The sequence below is a fragment of the Balaenoptera borealis genome (assembly GCF_965194805.1).
Source record: "Balaenoptera borealis genome assembly, chromosome: X".
NCBI lineage: Eukaryota > Metazoa > Chordata > Mammalia > Artiodactyla > Balaenopteridae > Balaenoptera > Balaenoptera borealis.
Genome location: NC_138881.1, coordinates 44613733 through 44630151, shown reverse-complemented (window position 1 = coordinate 44630151; position 16419 = coordinate 44613733). Strand labels below are relative to the sequence as shown.

Here is a 16419-nt window from a genome sequence, read left to right as displayed (position 1 = left end):
ACCACTAATCTAATCTCTCTATCTGAGTTTGTTTTTATTTTTTGTTGTTCATTTGTTTTGTTTTTTTATATTCCACATATGAGTGAAATCACACCTCAGGATTTTTTTTTAAGTTCATGTTCCAACTCATGCTTAATACACCCTCAAGTTTGGGGCACTTGGATATCATTCAGACAAGGCCCAAGCCAGGCTTGTATTTGCTTTCTCAAATTACTCCATACTCCCATCCTACAATAATCTTTCCAAGAGACCCACGCATACATCTGCCCCACCCTGCCTGAAAAGGAATCCAAACCCAGCCTCTAACAGGCTGTCTGGTGAGGAACTGCCCTTTCCTTTCAGACCCTGACATCACATATTTCCTGAAGCAGGGTGGGGTTGCTAAGGATCAGAGCCAAGAAGGGTCTGCTCAGAACTTTTCAGGGAAATGGCTGACTCACACATCCTGTGTGATTGAACCTGGAATAGCTCTCCAGGCAAGCTTGATTCAGCTGGGTCATCTCCTGATGGAAAGATCAGGCCCAGCTCTCTTGTCATCCATTTCTGGATCCTTTCCAGAGTCCCTAGATGCCGGTGTGTCCCACAGGCAGACCAGGGTACTGGCCTAATTCTAGGCATCTTCCTTTCTAGCCTCATATCGTCTGTACAGAATTGATTTGTGCAGCTTCCGGTTACACTTCGGAGTGAAACCCAGATCCCTTGTAATGACCTCTGAGTCTCATATCCCATTGCTCCCCACAGTCTCACTAGGTTCCAACCATCCTGATCTTCCTTCTGTTCTTCAAGTCGGACAAGCTTCTTTCCACCCTTTAGGCCTTTGCACATGCTGTTCCCTCTGCCTAGATCAGACTTCTCCCTCCTCTTCTCATGCAGAGCTTCTTATCTTACAGGCCTCAGCTCGAATATCACCTCTTCAAAGATGCCTCCCCTGACAATCCCATGCAAAGGGAAGATCTCTTTGCTATTCTCTATCAAAACCACCTATTTCATTCTTTGATAACGTTTACCACAATTTACAACTATCTGTGTTTACTTACTTGTCTCACCCACGAGAACCATGCCTATCTTGATCATATTCCGCCACCTAGTACAATGCGAGCACTTAGCAGTTGCCAAATAAATATTTGTTGAGTAAATCTCCACCCACACCAAGTTATCTTCTTTTTCCTTAATCAGAATGCATTCCCCTCCTTGTATGCATAATCTCTTTACTCCTTACGCAAAAGTCCAGCTCAAATGCCACCTCCTCAATGAGGCCTTCCGACTGTCTCACTGCTTCCCTCTCCTTGCACTAAGCAGCAACCTATTTCTTCTTTGGATTCCCGGAAGCCCTGCTGCTTATCCTTTTCAAAGCATTTGCCACACTGCACCACCACTGTGTGATTACTTATCTATCTATTCTACCATAGTGGGGGCTCCTAGAGGTCAGGGGAGCGGTTATTTGCCTCTTTATACCCAACCCAAACACAGTGCTTGGTGCTCAATTAAAATCTGTTAAGCAGTCAGCACAACAGGGTAATTAAAAGCACAGGCTCTGGAACCTGAAACCCTGGGTTAGAAACCCAGCTCTGTTAATTACTAGCTGTGTTACATTGAGCCTCAGTTTCTTCACCTATAAAATGGGTATGTTCATAGTACCTACCTTGTGTGATAGTGGGGAGGATTAATGAAAATAATGTTTGCAAAGTACTTTGCCCAATGCCTGGCACATGGTAAGCTCACACTAAAGGTTAGCTTAGGGAAATGGTAGTTGTTTTACTTGGAGGGAAGGAGGGTAAATCGTGTCTGTTGTCATCGCTGAGACTAGCAAAGGCTTAAGACTGATCTCACCAGGTTCCCAAGATTTCCCTGAATGATGGCTTTCTGCATTTCATAGAGAGCCCCACACTGCAGGAGCCCACTACTGCCCTGGAACAATGTCTAATGCAGATGTTTAAAGCAGAAGCAACCATAATGGGAACAAAGAAAACTCCAAAATACATTTGGTACCAAAAACCCAAAGTAGCAACCACAGTCTGAATAGAAAAACTGTTTGGTGTACAAGGATATCAGGGTACCACATTCAAACACAAGTAGTTACGGACAGACTTGAACTCAAATCCTGTCTCTGCCACCCACTGTCCTTGTGACCTCTGCAAGTTATTTAACTTCTGTGTTTTACTTTTCTTATCTTTAAAAATTAGGCTAAGTGCTCCAGGACAGCTAATGAGAGTAGCTGTCATTAAGGATTAAATACGATAGCAGATGCTCACGGAGCCAGGTATACAGGCTCTCAGATGTGAGCCTGTTTCTGTCCTTTCTGAGGCCTTGTAAATTTCCCCACTTCAGCATCCTGTACCCTTTGCCTTCTAAGAATAAAACAACACAAACAGCCCTGCACAGGAACATATATGGCTATTTCTCAATTATAGCTTTCAGTGATATAACAAGCATTAAGACTTTCTTTGAAAGATAGGAGCTGACACATCACTCAGTTGCCCTGGGGCCTGGGAGAGCTTCCTCAGGTAGGCCCCAAGGCAATCTGTTCTTAAATTGGGCCCCTGAAGGGAAGCAGGCTTGGAGCCAGCTTCTCCCAAGTTTGCCATCTTTTGAAAACCAAGCCTGAGAAAGCCACCTTCCGGGCAATGAAGCCTGACAGTAAACTCGCAGATCCCCTTTTCTCTATGCTCTTCTTCCCCATTTTTCTCCCCTCCAGGACAATATGGTATGATAACTCACCTCTGAGAGGTCTTGCTACATTAGCCAACGGCCTCACCAGCCTCACCATGGTGGCCCCAATGGTGCGGTTCTCCCTAGGGTGCCCACTCTCATCAGCTGAATGCTGGTACAACTCCAGCATATACCGCAAGGGAGGCCCCAGGACCCGTGGCTTCCTCTCCTGCTTGCCAGGGGCTTCTTCTAGCAGCTCCCAAATCAGGGGCAAGGTAGGGGCCTCAGGCTGGAGGGCAACAGAAGGCTGCCCTACCTGTACCATTTGGACCCCGTGTTCCATAAAAAACACCAGTCCCCAAAGAAGAAGGATTCTAAGGGTGCTCAGGAGGACCATCTTGAAAGGCTTGGTGTTCAGCAACACTTTCCGGCACAAGCCCAAAGGACGCCACTCTGACCCTTTCCTTTCACACAGGTAACAGCATCCAGGCTCCACTACCACAAAGGATAGGGCAAGAAAAAATGAAAGGCAGGCAGGCAGGTCCTATGTTGCTTCCTCTAGGAGGATCTCCTGGACCAAAAGGAGGTCTTCTAAATTGTCCTCTTTGCATCAAAACAAACAGAAACGCAGGTGGGACAAGGCAGCATGCCCCTCCTGCTCTCCAGGGCCAGGAACAAGACAGCACTTAAAAGGAGAGGTCCATCCCAGGACCTGCTCCCTTACCTTATCCACTAGGATGAAAAGAAGCAGCCCTATCCTGCTCCACTCCAGAGCTTTAAAGGCAGTCTCTTAATCAGTCCTTAAAGGGCCAGAGGCCTCCTGCTCCCATCCCACTTCCATGCAGTACTTTTCCTAATGCAGCATTTCCCAAAATGTGGTCTACTAAGGACTTGCAGTGAGACTATCTGAGGTGATTGTTAAGAATTCAGGCTCCGGGGCCCAGCCCATAACATGAACTCTCTGAGGGTAGGCTCCAGAAATCTGAATCTTAAATCCTCCAAGAAGTTCCCACTAAAATATGGGAACCTCTGTGTGAGTATGGCTGCTGGAGCTTGAAGAAGATGCCTTAACAGTGGTTCTCAATCTTGACTCTACACTGAAATCACCTGGGGAGTTTTAACTACTATGGATTCCTGGGTACCATCCCCAAAGATTCTGATGTTGTGGGTCTGGGGTGTTACAAGGGCATCAGGATTTTTTAAAGTTCTGCAGGTGATTTTAATGCGCAGCCAGGTTTGAGAACTCTGACTTAGAATTTTCTGGTTTCCCCATGGAAGGTGTTGAGATCCTGAGTGGGCTTCATCAGAGAAGCCTGGGGCAGTGGGAGATGAATCTGGAAGTTGGCTGGGAGCTGACCTAGATTGGCTGGTTAATGGAGGCATCAGGGCTGAGCCAGTTGAGGTTACCCAAGACCAGGATTCTTCAGAAAAGTGGTAGATGTAGTCCTGGCCCTGTCCAAGTAGAATCAGTTTGCTGGGGCTCTAAGGAGAAGGTGGGGCAGGAGGTCAAGACGTGGCTCTTGTGGAACAGGCATGGACTTTGTAAATAGACAGACCTGTGATTCTGTCTCTTATTAGCAGTCATTTAACCTCTCCAAGGCAAATCTCTTCATCTCCCTGAGCCTCAGTCTCCTCACCTGTAAAATGGAGATAACATGTTTTATCTCACAGCTTGTTGTGAGGATACAAGGAAATAATCTGTGTTAATTCCACAAAACCTAATTAGGTATATGATATATGGTTACATGCTAGAAATTGTTTCCTTCCTCTGTTTTTTCTAACATGGCCTTGGTCCCTGGCATGTATTGTAAAACAAAAGATATGGGCCCTCTAGTTCTGGACTCAAATCCCAAGTCAACAACCCATTAGCTGGTGACCTCAAGCAAGGTTACTCCCAGACTGAGTTTCTTCATTTGTACTGCTGGCTCCTACAGAGAGTTGTTGTGAGTGTTGTATTGTGTACAATGACATACAAGTAAAGGGATATAAGCAGATAATTCACAATAGGCAAAACCTGAATGGCCAAAACATGAAAAGATGTTAAAGAAATCAGAAAAATGCAATTTAAAACCACATGTGCTTCCACACCCATTGAATTGGCAACATATTAAAAGTCTGATGCTATTAAATCCAGGTGAGGATGTAGAATGCAGGTAACTCTCTTACACTGCTGGTGGGAATGTGATTTGGTACAATTGTTTTAGAGAGCAATCTGGCATTACCTCTACTGAGTTTGAAGATGTGCAATTCAGATATTGCTACTAGTGCTAGAACAGTAGCCTTTAGATATTTTGGTCTGTGATTCACAGGAATAAATATATTTTACATCAGACCCAATATAAACACAAGCACACACACACACACACACATATCTGAAGTAAACATTTCCTGAAACAATTTTTATCTTTCCAACATCTTGGGAGGGATAATATATCATGATGGGTAAGAACACAGCTCTGGAGTCAGGATCCTAATTTCAAACTCCAGCTCTACCACTCATTAGCTTGACTTCGGGTAAGTTACTCAACTTCTCTGTGCCTCAGTTTCCTCATCTGTGAAATGGAAACCATAGCCTCTCTCTGCTTCAATTTTCTAATATATATGTAAAATGAGGTTAATCAAAAGACTTACCTCATAGGATTTTTGTGAGTATTTAATGAGTTAACACATGTAAAGCACTTAAAAGAGTGCCTGGCACAAAGTAAGTACTAGACACAGGTTAATTATTATTACATTTGATGCAAGTTGTGCTCTCCAGAAAGCTGGGCTCACCCTGAAGTGCTAGTTCTGACCTCATACGAGCTGTGGAGAGGTGGCCCATAAGTTTCTTTGTCCTCCATGTCCACACCGCTTCTCCCTGCTTCCTTTCCCCCTTCTCTGCCTCCCGACATTCTCTTTGGCCCTTGACCTCTGTTACCAATTTAAACTTCCTATTTTCTATCCAACATAACTCAGTAAAAGAGCAAGTTATCAGGACAACTAGCAAAGGATCCATACAAGAGTTCCCAGCACAGTTTTCTTTGATGTTTCTGTGGTATTTGAGTGGGATTATATACGTCAAGAACATTTTTCTGCCATAGTAGTGAGATTTTGATACAGGATCAAAAGAAGTAAAAAGAGACAACATATTCACTGGAAATAACATGATTTGGGTTAGAATTCCTGGTTCTGCCATTTTTGTTTGTTGCTTAACCTCTCTGCATCTCAGCTTTCTTAACTGTAAATTTGGAATATTCTTTAGGGCTGTGGTGAGATTTAAATGAGATAATGTATACAAAGTATTAGCATATAGATACACTTAAATAAATGTTAAAATTTATCATTAATAACCTATGATTTTAAACTGTATGTAAAGTGTAACTGACTGAAGGAAATATCTACTCAGCATCCTTCTAAAGTTCAGCTGAATTTTTATTCCATCCCTCTACTCACCAGGGCTTCAGAAGACTCACCTGAATGAATAGGTCAGCTTTCTTATTTTCAGAAAAAGATCCCAAAACTAACTCCATTCTTACCACCAGAGTTGAAAGAAGCTGACATGATTATTTCCTGGAAATGCCCCCTGGTGGGCCCGATGTATGCTACTGCCCCAAACCCCCAGAAGAGGGCACCAACTGTCTTTCCAGCCTTTATGGTTGGAGGGGTGGGGTGGAGTGCAGGGGCAGGTTATAGGTGATTGGAACAGGATCTACTAAATGATATTTACCAGGCCTTTCTGCTTTAGAAAAAGCCAGTATGTGAAAACACTAATTATTTAAATTCGACAGTTTAGGAGGTGATTATTGACATGACTAAAAGGGTTCTTGACACAACAAAATAGGTCACCACGAGTTGCTTTGAGCAGCAGGAAACCTTAATGCACACTGTGGGTTAACTTTTCAAACTATGATATGCTGGGCACACTGGTAAAAGGCATGAAATTTACAAAAGAATAGATTTTTATCCAATTTGGGGGAGCATGGGTATTGTTTAAAGTCCATATGTACTTTAAACATCATCTTTTACATGATTATAATTTACATTTCCTTACAATTGTGTTCGTTCAACAAATATCTAATAAGTACCTCCTATGTGGTTGTGTAAGGTGTTAAGGGTACAGGTCTATTGCCAGACTGCCTGGGTTCAAATTCCAGCTCTACCACTTAACTAGCTTGGTAATTTTTGCAATTGACTTAACCTCTCTGTACCTCAGTTTCCTCATCTAATAACAAGAATAATAATAGCAATATTTTAGAAGACTGTTGTGAAGATTAAATGAGTCAATGCATATAATAAGCATACTATGTTCTAGATACTGTACTAGACGCTAGGAGTACAGAAATTAATAAGACAAGTTCTTGGTCTTTAACACTCCCAGTACTATGCTTGGCACTGCAGTAGGTTGGGGGACACCACGATCAAACAGTTTCTATCTCAAGAAGATAACAACCTTGATAGAGACATAAAAGATAGGAAATATTTCCCATAACCATGATATTTCCTCTGATTACTCTTCTGAGTTCTTAAAATATGGACCTATTTTCTAGATGTTCTGTTAAAAAAATCATTTTCCTTAAAACAGAGAGTATGGTATATTTTATAGAAATATTTATTTATTTGGCACTAGACTGTATCATTTTACATATTATATCTCATTTTATCTTCATTTCAACTCTGTGAGTTAAGTATTATATTCCCGTTTATAGGTAAAGAAGTTGAAAATCAGAAAAGGAAACTTGTCCAAGGTTGTACAGCTCACAAATGGTGGAATCCACTGGGATTTGGACCCAACTCAGAGGATACTTCAGAGCCCCTCTCTTTGTATCTTGTAGGTTGCTATATAAGCTGCCAATGAACATTTAGCCCCTTAAGAAGACTCAGTTCCCCAATAAGATAATCCCACAAGGATTCCTGAGTACAGAATTTTAACTCTCATCATTGCTTATAGACCATATCATTTCCAGACAACTAGAAGACCAGGTTTTCTTTTAGCCAAGTAAGCAAGCGAGAGCTAAGTAAGAGCTAAGCATGATACAATCTGAAGTTCCTTTTGGCCTCAGAGACACCTGCTGTCTTTGGAGCTTTTGGTCATTTTTGGGTAATCAAGTCATCAGTAATCATTGACCGTATTCCCATTCTATGGCCTCCCTCTGTTTGGTCCCAGTAGCTACTTGTATTTCTTTAATTTGATAATAAAGGAAATGACTAGGTAACTGATTTCCCACATTAAAGGTAGGGAGACTGTGCTTCCCCTGAAAGACCTGCAGAGACTGGTTGCATACGTATCACTCCATCTTCTATTGTATGTCAGCTTCGCAGGGATTGGCATGGCTGAGTACAAATGGATCCTGAGCCACAACAACTCAGTACAAGGAAGACATTCTGGATACTTGGGACAGGGAAGAAGGACGTTAAGAGTCACCTCTTCAAAGATTCAGCAGCCATTCTGCTCTGCAGGTCTACAAGCCCTGCTCTCATCATAAAAGTAGAGTCTGGTGTTAAAAAGGGAAAGATCTAGAGCATGGACCTAAGCCAAGCACTTGAGATCAACAGTGGGGAGTATAAGGGCTTTTTTATTTTATTTATTTATTTTTATTGGAGTATAGTTGATTTACAATGTTGTGTTAGTTTCAGGTGTACAGCGAAGTGAATCAGTTATAATTCTTTTCCCATATAGGCCATTACAGAGTACTGAGTGGAGTTAAGGGATTATTTTAGAATGGTCACTTTCTCTCTCTAAATAAATTGTTGGCACTGTCTTGCTGAGTCAGACAGGGCTAGAAATGACTTTATCTAACTTTTCACTTCTGACGTCAGGAAGAAAACGTGCAGGTTGATGTTTCTTCTGTCCATAAGAAGTATTCCCTTCCCCTACTACTATGGCAAGACTTCTGGAAAGACCAGAGCATAAGCCCCCATTGACCTGGGAGCCAGAATCTGGGACACAGACACTGTGGGTCATGAGGTTTGGAAGTACAGATTCCTTGTCTCACCTTTTACACCTTAGACTCTAAGATTTACTGCTCCACTGGGGCCATGAGGAGAGTCCAGTTCCATCTCTCACCCTGAAACAGAAAGTTGAAGGAGAAGCAAATTTGTGAAAGATAAATTAGTTGCATAAACTTGGAGACATCCCCAAACTTCAGCCAAATTTCAAAGCAGACTTCAAATCTTTTGGATTCTCAGGAAAATCTAGTGACCACTTTAAGGCTATTTTTCTTTTTATCTCTTCTCAGGTTAAGGAAAAGCTGGTAGATTCTATTTAACATAATATTGGAAGTCCTATCCACAGCAATCAGACCAGAAAAAGAAATAAAAGGCATCCAAGTTGGAAGGGAAGAAGTAAAACTGTCATTTTGCACATGACATGATACTATATATAGGAAACCCTAAAGTCTCCACCAAAAACTATTAGAACTAATAAACAGATTCAGTAAATTTGCAGGATACCAAATTAATATACAGTAATCTGTTGCTTTTATATATACAAATAGTGAATATCAGAAAAAGAAAGCAAGAAAACAATCTTGCTTAAAATCACGTCAAAAAGAATAAAATATCTAGGAATAGATTTAACTAAGGAGGTGAAAGACCTATACCCTGAAAACTATAAAGCACTGATGAAGATATGAAACCATAAAACTCCTAGAAGAGAACATAGGCAGAACACTCTTTGACATAAATTGTAGCAATATTTTTTGATCAGTCTCCTCAAGCAAAATAAACAACAGCAAAAATAGACAAATGGGATCTAATTAAAAGTAGTACAGCAAAGGAAACCATTGAGAAAATGAAAAGACAGCCCATGGAATGGGAGAATATAATTTGTAAATGATATGACCAATAGGGGTTAATGTCCAAAATATATAACCAGCTCATACAAATATCAAAAGTATTAAAATATCAAAAAACCCAGACAACCTGATTAAAAGATGGGCAAAAGACCTGAATAGGCATTTCCCCAAAGAAGACATACAGGTGGTCAACAGGCACATGAAAAAATGCTCAACATCGCTAACCAGCAGAGAAATGCAAATCAATACCACAATGAGATATCACTTCACACCTGTCAAAATGGCTATCATCAGAAAGAACACAAATAGGTTGCTTCCATGTCCTGGCTATTGTAAATAGAGCTGCAATGAACATTTTGGTACATGACTCTTTTTGAATTATGGTTTTCTCAGGGTATATGCCCAGTAGTGGGATTGCTGGGTCATATGGTAGTTCTATTTTTAGTTTTTCAAGGAACCGCCATACTGCTCTTCATAGTGGCTGTATCAATTTACATTCCCACCAACAGTGCAAGAGGGTTCCCTTTTCTCCACACCCTCTCCAGCATTTATTGTTTATAGATATTTTGATGATGGCCATTCTGACCGGTGTGAGATGATATCTTATTGTAGTTTTGATTTGCATTTCTCTAGTGATTAATGATGTTGAGCATTCTTTCATGTGTTTGTTGGCAATCTGTATATCTTCTTTGGAGAAATGTCTATTTAGGTCTTCTGCCCATTTGTGTATTGGGTTGTTTGTTTTTTTGATATTGAGCTGCAAGGGCTGCTTGTAAATTTTGGAGATTAATCCTTTGTCCATTGCTTCATAGCAAATATTTTCTCCCATTCTGAGAGTTGTCTTTTCGTCTTGTTTATGGTTTCCTTTGCTGTGCAAAAGCTTTTAAGTTTCATTAGGTCTCATTTGTTTATTTTTAGTTTTTTTCCATTTCCTTAGGAGGTGGGTCAAAAAAGATGAATGGATAAAGAAGATGTGGCACATATATACAATGGAATATTACTCAGCCATAAAAAAATGAAATTGAGTTATTTGTAGTGAGGTGGATGGACCTAGAGTCTGTCATACAGAGTGAAGTAAGTCAGAAAGAGAAAAACAAATACCGTATGCGAACACATATATATGGAATCTAAAAAAAAAAAAAAAGGTCATGAAGAACCTAGGGGCAAGACGAGAATAAAGACACAGACCTACTAGAGAATGAACTTGAGGATACGGGGAGGGGGAAGGGTAAGCTGGGACAAAGTGAGAGAGTGGCATGGACATATATACACTACCAAATGTAAAATAGATAGCTAGTGGAAAGCAGCTGCATAGCACAGGGAGATCAGCTCAGTGCTTTGTGACCACCTAGAGGGGTGGGATAGGGAGGGTGGGAGAGAGGGAGATACAAGAGGGAAGAGACATGGGGACATATGTATATGTATAACTGATTCACTTTGTTATAAAGCAGAAACTAACACACCATTGTAAAGCAATTATACTCCAATAAACATGTTAAAAAAAAAGATGTTAAAAAAACAAAAAAGAAAGAAAGAACACAAATAACAAATGTTGGCGAGGATGTGAAGAAAAGGGAACCTTTGTACACTGTTAATGGGAGTGTAAATTGGTGCAGCCACTATGGAAAACAGTATGGAGGTTCCTCAAAAAAGTAAAAATAGGACTGCCATATGACCCAGCAATTCCACTCCTGTGTATAATATATCTGAAGAAAACAAAAACACTAATACATGCACTCCAATGTTCATAGCAGCACTATTTACAGTTGCTAAGATATGGAAGCAACCTAAGTGTCCATCAATGGGTGAATGGATAAAGAAGATGTGGCACATATATACAATGGAATATTACTCAGCCATAAAAAGAATGGAATTCTGCCATTTACAACAATGTGGATGGACCTAGAGAGTGTTGTGCTTAGTGAAATAAGTAAGACAGAGAAAGACAAATACTCTGTGATCACTTATATGTAGACTCTAAAAGATAAAACAAACGAATGTATATAACAAAACAGAAACAGAGTCACAAGACATAGAGAACAAGCTAGTGGTTAACAGTGGGGAAAGGGAAGGGAGAGGGGCAATATAGGGGTAGGAGATTAAGAGACAAACTATTTAAAATAAATAAGCAACAAGGGTATATTGTACAGCACAGGGAAATATAACCTTTATTTTGTAACAACTTTAAATGGAATATAATCTATAAAAATATTGTACACCTGAAACTAAAATAATACTGTAAATCAAGTATGCTTCAGTTAAGAAAAGAAAAGCTGGTAAAAATCCCCAGGGAGAGATCTTGGGGCAAAAAAAGAATAAGGGAGTATAATAGCCAGATCCAACTTGGGAAATGATTAAAAAAATGTTTGGGAACTTTGTTGAGAACTGCAATGGGTTGTCAAAAACAGATGTCAATCTTTCCGACTATCCACTCATCAGATCCTGAAGTAGGCCCCCCAAACTCAGAAGGCCTTTCTTCTTTAGTAGGAGGGTGTATGCTCTTTGAGAAAAACCTGTACTCATTCACTCATTCATACCTATATTCACTGAATGAATATTTATTAACTACCTGATATGTGTCAGTTCTCAGTGTGGAGGACATAAAAGAGAACAATACTGATAGTGTCCCTGTCCTCGTGGAGTTTACAGTCAAGTAGGGGAGATAGATAGTGTGTAGACATCCTCAAAATATGAATAAATATTTCAAATTGTAATGGAGTGCTAAGAAGAAAAATTATGGGCCCCGGGAGTGTAATTCAGGGAGAGATGAAGGTGTGATGGAAGAGCCAATTTAGTCAGATGGGTCCAGGAAGGTTCATGCAAGGAAGCGACATTCAAGTTGAGACATAAAGGTTAAGTAGGAGCTCACCAGGTAAAAATTTGCGGAAAGAATGTTCCAGGAAGAAGATTCATCAATATAAAGAGTTTGAGGCAAAAACAAAACAAAACAAAACAAAAACCACCCGGGTGTCCTCAAGGAATGAAAGAAGGCAAGTTTGGCATGAGCATAGAACATAAAATGAGGCTGGAGAATTCAGCAGTGGCCAAACCATGCAGTCGCCATTTAGACTATATCAATTATTTTGTATTTGGGAAAGGAAGGTATCAAGAATAGTTGAATTCTGGTATGCTTCACTGGAGGAATGGTGTTCTTTTTACTGAGTTACAGAGCACTGGAAAATGAGCAAGTTTGAACAAGAGGGAAGATAATGAGTTTGATTTTGGATATTAATGATTTCGGATGCATGTCAAGTAAGTGATTGAATATACTATTTTGAAGTTTAGAAGAGAAATCTAGAAATACTGGGAGTTGTTGGCATATATGTTATTATTGAAGACATGGGGCTGGTTGAGCTCATCTGGAGGAGAAAGTACAGAGTGAGAAAAGGAGAGGGTCCAGGGTGAAACTTAGACGATTCCAACATTTTAAGATTAAGTAGAAGTTAAGAGGTCCGAAGAGGCAGGAAGAGAGCCAGGAAAAGGCTGAACCCAGAAGCTAAAGAAAGATAATATTTCAAGAAGGAAATAATGAACTGTATTGAATTATGCACAGAAGTAAAGAATATGAGAACAAACAAGTGATCATCAGATTTAGCATCAAGGTCATTGACAACCTTAGTGAGAGCTGTGTTTGGTGAAGTAATGGTAGCACTAATCTGATTGTATTGGGTTGGGGAGTGAACAGGAGGTGAGACAATAAAAATGTGAGACTAGAAATTCTTTTCAGAAGTGTGGTTGTAAAGGAGAAAAAAGAAATAAAGTGAGAGCTAGAGGAATGTGTGGGATCCAGGAAGTTTTTTTAATGGGAGAAACTCATAAGTGCTGATGGGAAAGTATCATGTACCAACTCTATTTTTCAGGCTCCAAGGACCATAAATTAGTCAAGGTCAGACCATAGATAGAATGCTTGGGCCCACTGCCAACAAAAGCAGATTCCCTTGGGGTGTCCTGAGCAGACACAACTGCACTGCTCTCAGCTGCTTTTAAATAAGCTATACTTTAATTTTTCTGATGACACCTATAAAGGAAGAAGGGTTTTCCTGTAACTTTTATAGGCTAAGGACCTATTTTTCACTTGGATGATATCTTGAAGCTGTCTTTCTCCACTACCTTCAAGACAAAGTCCCAAACTCCTCAGAATGACAAGCAAGGCCCTTTCTGATCTGACCTGTAACTATTTCTCAGGTCTCATCTATATTCACATGCACATTTGCATCTTGCACTTCATTTAAGCTCAAGAACTTACAGTTCTTGGAATCAGGCAAGCTCTCCCTTAATTCCCCCATCTTTTCTCATGTTGTTCCCCTTGCCTAGAATGCCTTCAGCTGAGGTGCTCAACAAAAGTTGTTAAATAAATGAATAAGTGAATGAATGAATGAATGTGTTTATCTCAGTTTCCTTGGCCATTTTTGAGAGCGGCTACATGGCTGTGCATGATCATGAGTGGGGTATTTATTTGGGGAAGTTGGAGGATATTTACATGGTAGGATTTCAGGGAATCATTGAGATCCTCACTGCATTAAACCATCACTCCTGTTAGCTTATCACTGGACCTTATCCCATGAGCTTTATTTCCCTGAACAAAGGCTTAGTGTTACTGGAAGTCTCTGAGGGAGGGAGGAGTGCTAAAAAAGAAAGAGGGGGCCAGACAGAGAAATTGGAAGTAGGAAGCAGCTGATGGGAAAAGCTAACAGTACCACTTTGCCCAGAACAGATATTGTTGTGATGACCCTGGAGCAGAAACAAGCCAATCTGAAACATAACAAAGTGCAAGGGGAAAAAATTGACTTAGAGCCTAAAATATACTGTGGGCAGTATTAAAAGTATTAAAAGGCAGATTAAAATCACGTATACTCCTAATCCCAGATACCTAAGGTAGAGAGCTAGGTGGAATGCAGCAGGGTTTTGGGCCATTTCCGGAGATAGATCATTTTCAGTAGAGCCCTTTGGGCTTGAGAAGGAACGGCATGGGGCATGGGTGGGTTAGAATCCCCTAGCAAAGCCAAGTCCATTAGACAAACAGCTCTAAAAAACCACAGGCTTTTTATAGTCCCTGTGGAGGGACAGGAGAGGCCTGGATCGCAGATATCAAAAACCTGGTGAAAGACCAAGATATGTCCTCTTCTGGTCACTTTCAGGCCTACCCAAAAGAAGATCAAACTCATCTAGTCTACTAGGCTTTTCTGGGATGGCTAGGATTGATGTTTATGGGAGTCCAGTATCCCAGGTCAAAAGATTTCTACCCTTTTCCAAGAGCCTGGACTGGAATAGTAGGTGAGAAATGAGAGAATCAAATCAAGCTCCATTGTACTTTCCCTCTATACTCTGCTCCCTGTCAACTACTAAGCATAACTTCCTTCCATTGGTGAATTTTATTGGTTCTTTGAAGAAACAGGAAATTGGAGAATTGAATAGGAGATAACACTTGGGAAAACATAGGATACAAATGAGCATTCCGGGCCTGGTTAAATAAAGGTCCCATAGAAGTTGTCCCATAGAGGGGTAGTGGAAAGCATACAGACCTTGGACTCATTTTGTTCAAATTCCCCTTTGCCAACTTATTTGGTACATAATCTTAGAAAAGCCCCTCATTGAGCCTCAGTTTCTCACCTGTAAAATAAAACTAATAGTACCAACTTTGCCCATATGAAGGTTGAATGCCTGGCACCTAGGTTGTAGTCAATCAATGTTAGTTAGTTTTCCCCTATTTGTGGAAAATCGTGGAGTGGTAGGTGAATCTGGTCCTGAGAGACAAGAATTTTGAAATCCTGAGGTCTGGGTTGAGCAGAAAGGGCTTGGCTAAGCACTCAGATCTTATAGATTTGGTATGTAGAGGGGAAGGTCATTGGATGGATGAAGTACAACTCTAGCTGGGAACTATTGTCTGGGTACTTTCTATATGGGTAAGCTGAGTTTGGGGGGTAATATGTAAGTGGATGATGTAATAGGGCGTGTGATACCATAAAATCTGGGCTTCTCATCCTGTCTGCCTCAGCTTTGCACTTGTTGTGTTATCTTGCATAAGCCACTATGTTTTCCCAATTCTAATCACTTTCTCTCCTCTCCTGCCCTCACTCCCACAGTCAAATCAAGATGTTATACAGAGTAATTATTATTTACAACTATGAAGCTCTGAATTCTCTGTGGAGAAGGATAAAGGAGAAAGGAGGGTAAAAACTGAGAGAGAACAGAAAAAGAGAGAGAGGCAGGGTGTCATCAGTGGAAGAAGGACGTTTAGAGAGGTGCTCTGGAAAGACGTTTTGCGTAAGAAGGAATATGGTTTGGCATTTAACATATGGAATTTGAGACCAGAAGTCATAACTATCTTCATCAAGAGTGGAATTTGATTGATTGGCCCAATTGGAGGGCCTTGCTTTGAGCCATGTAAGAAAGAATTTGAGAACATGAATTTATATTGTATGACATGTACATTTTTACAGGATTGGTAAGGGTTTGTGGTGTGAGTAGAGGTGGGGAGGACTGGAAAATAATATTTGCCATGCAATCAATTGGGTGATTTTTAAAAATTGCTCAATCACTTATGTAAGGAACTCTACAAGTAGCCATATTAAACAAGCTTGTCTCTCAACGTTTCTACTCCCTAGAGATATAGTCTGTCTCTTTCCCTCCTTTTGCCATCAAACTTCTGGCTTCATAATACATAATTGTATACTGACTTCTGGTCCTGCTATTCAACCAACACTATTATCTCAGATGTTTCAACAATCTTCACATAGTGTAAATCTCTGTCCTCCTTTTTCGTGATCCTCTAACGCTGCTGATTTCTTCCTCTTTGAAATTATTTTTTCTTCCCCCTAGGCTTCCATGAGCCAGCACACATCAGGTTCTCTTATTACCTTTCTGACAGCTCTTTCTTTGCCTCTCAAGGCTCCATTTTTCCTCTGGCCCACTCAGAGTAAATTTTCCTCATGATTCTCTTCCCAACTCTCTTCTCTTTCTGCAGATTCTTTCTTTGCCATCACATTCCCACAACATC

General features: G+C 40.6%; 1 protein-coding gene across 1 annotated transcript in view; it reads right to left on the bottom strand.

Annotated features, from left to right (window-relative positions):
* BMP15 (bone morphogenetic protein 15) overlaps positions 1 to 14237 on the bottom strand; it is a 60021-nt gene extending 45784 nt beyond the window's left edge. Inside the window, exon 1 of the mRNA XM_082376038.1 lies at positions 2719 to 14237. Within this exon, the coding sequence (XP_082232164.1) occupies positions 2719 to 3046 (328 nt within the window). The 5' untranslated portion in view covers positions 3047 to 14237. The remainder of the gene's footprint in view (positions 1 to 2718) is intronic.
* Between the last annotated feature and the right edge of the window lie 2182 nt (positions 14238 to 16419).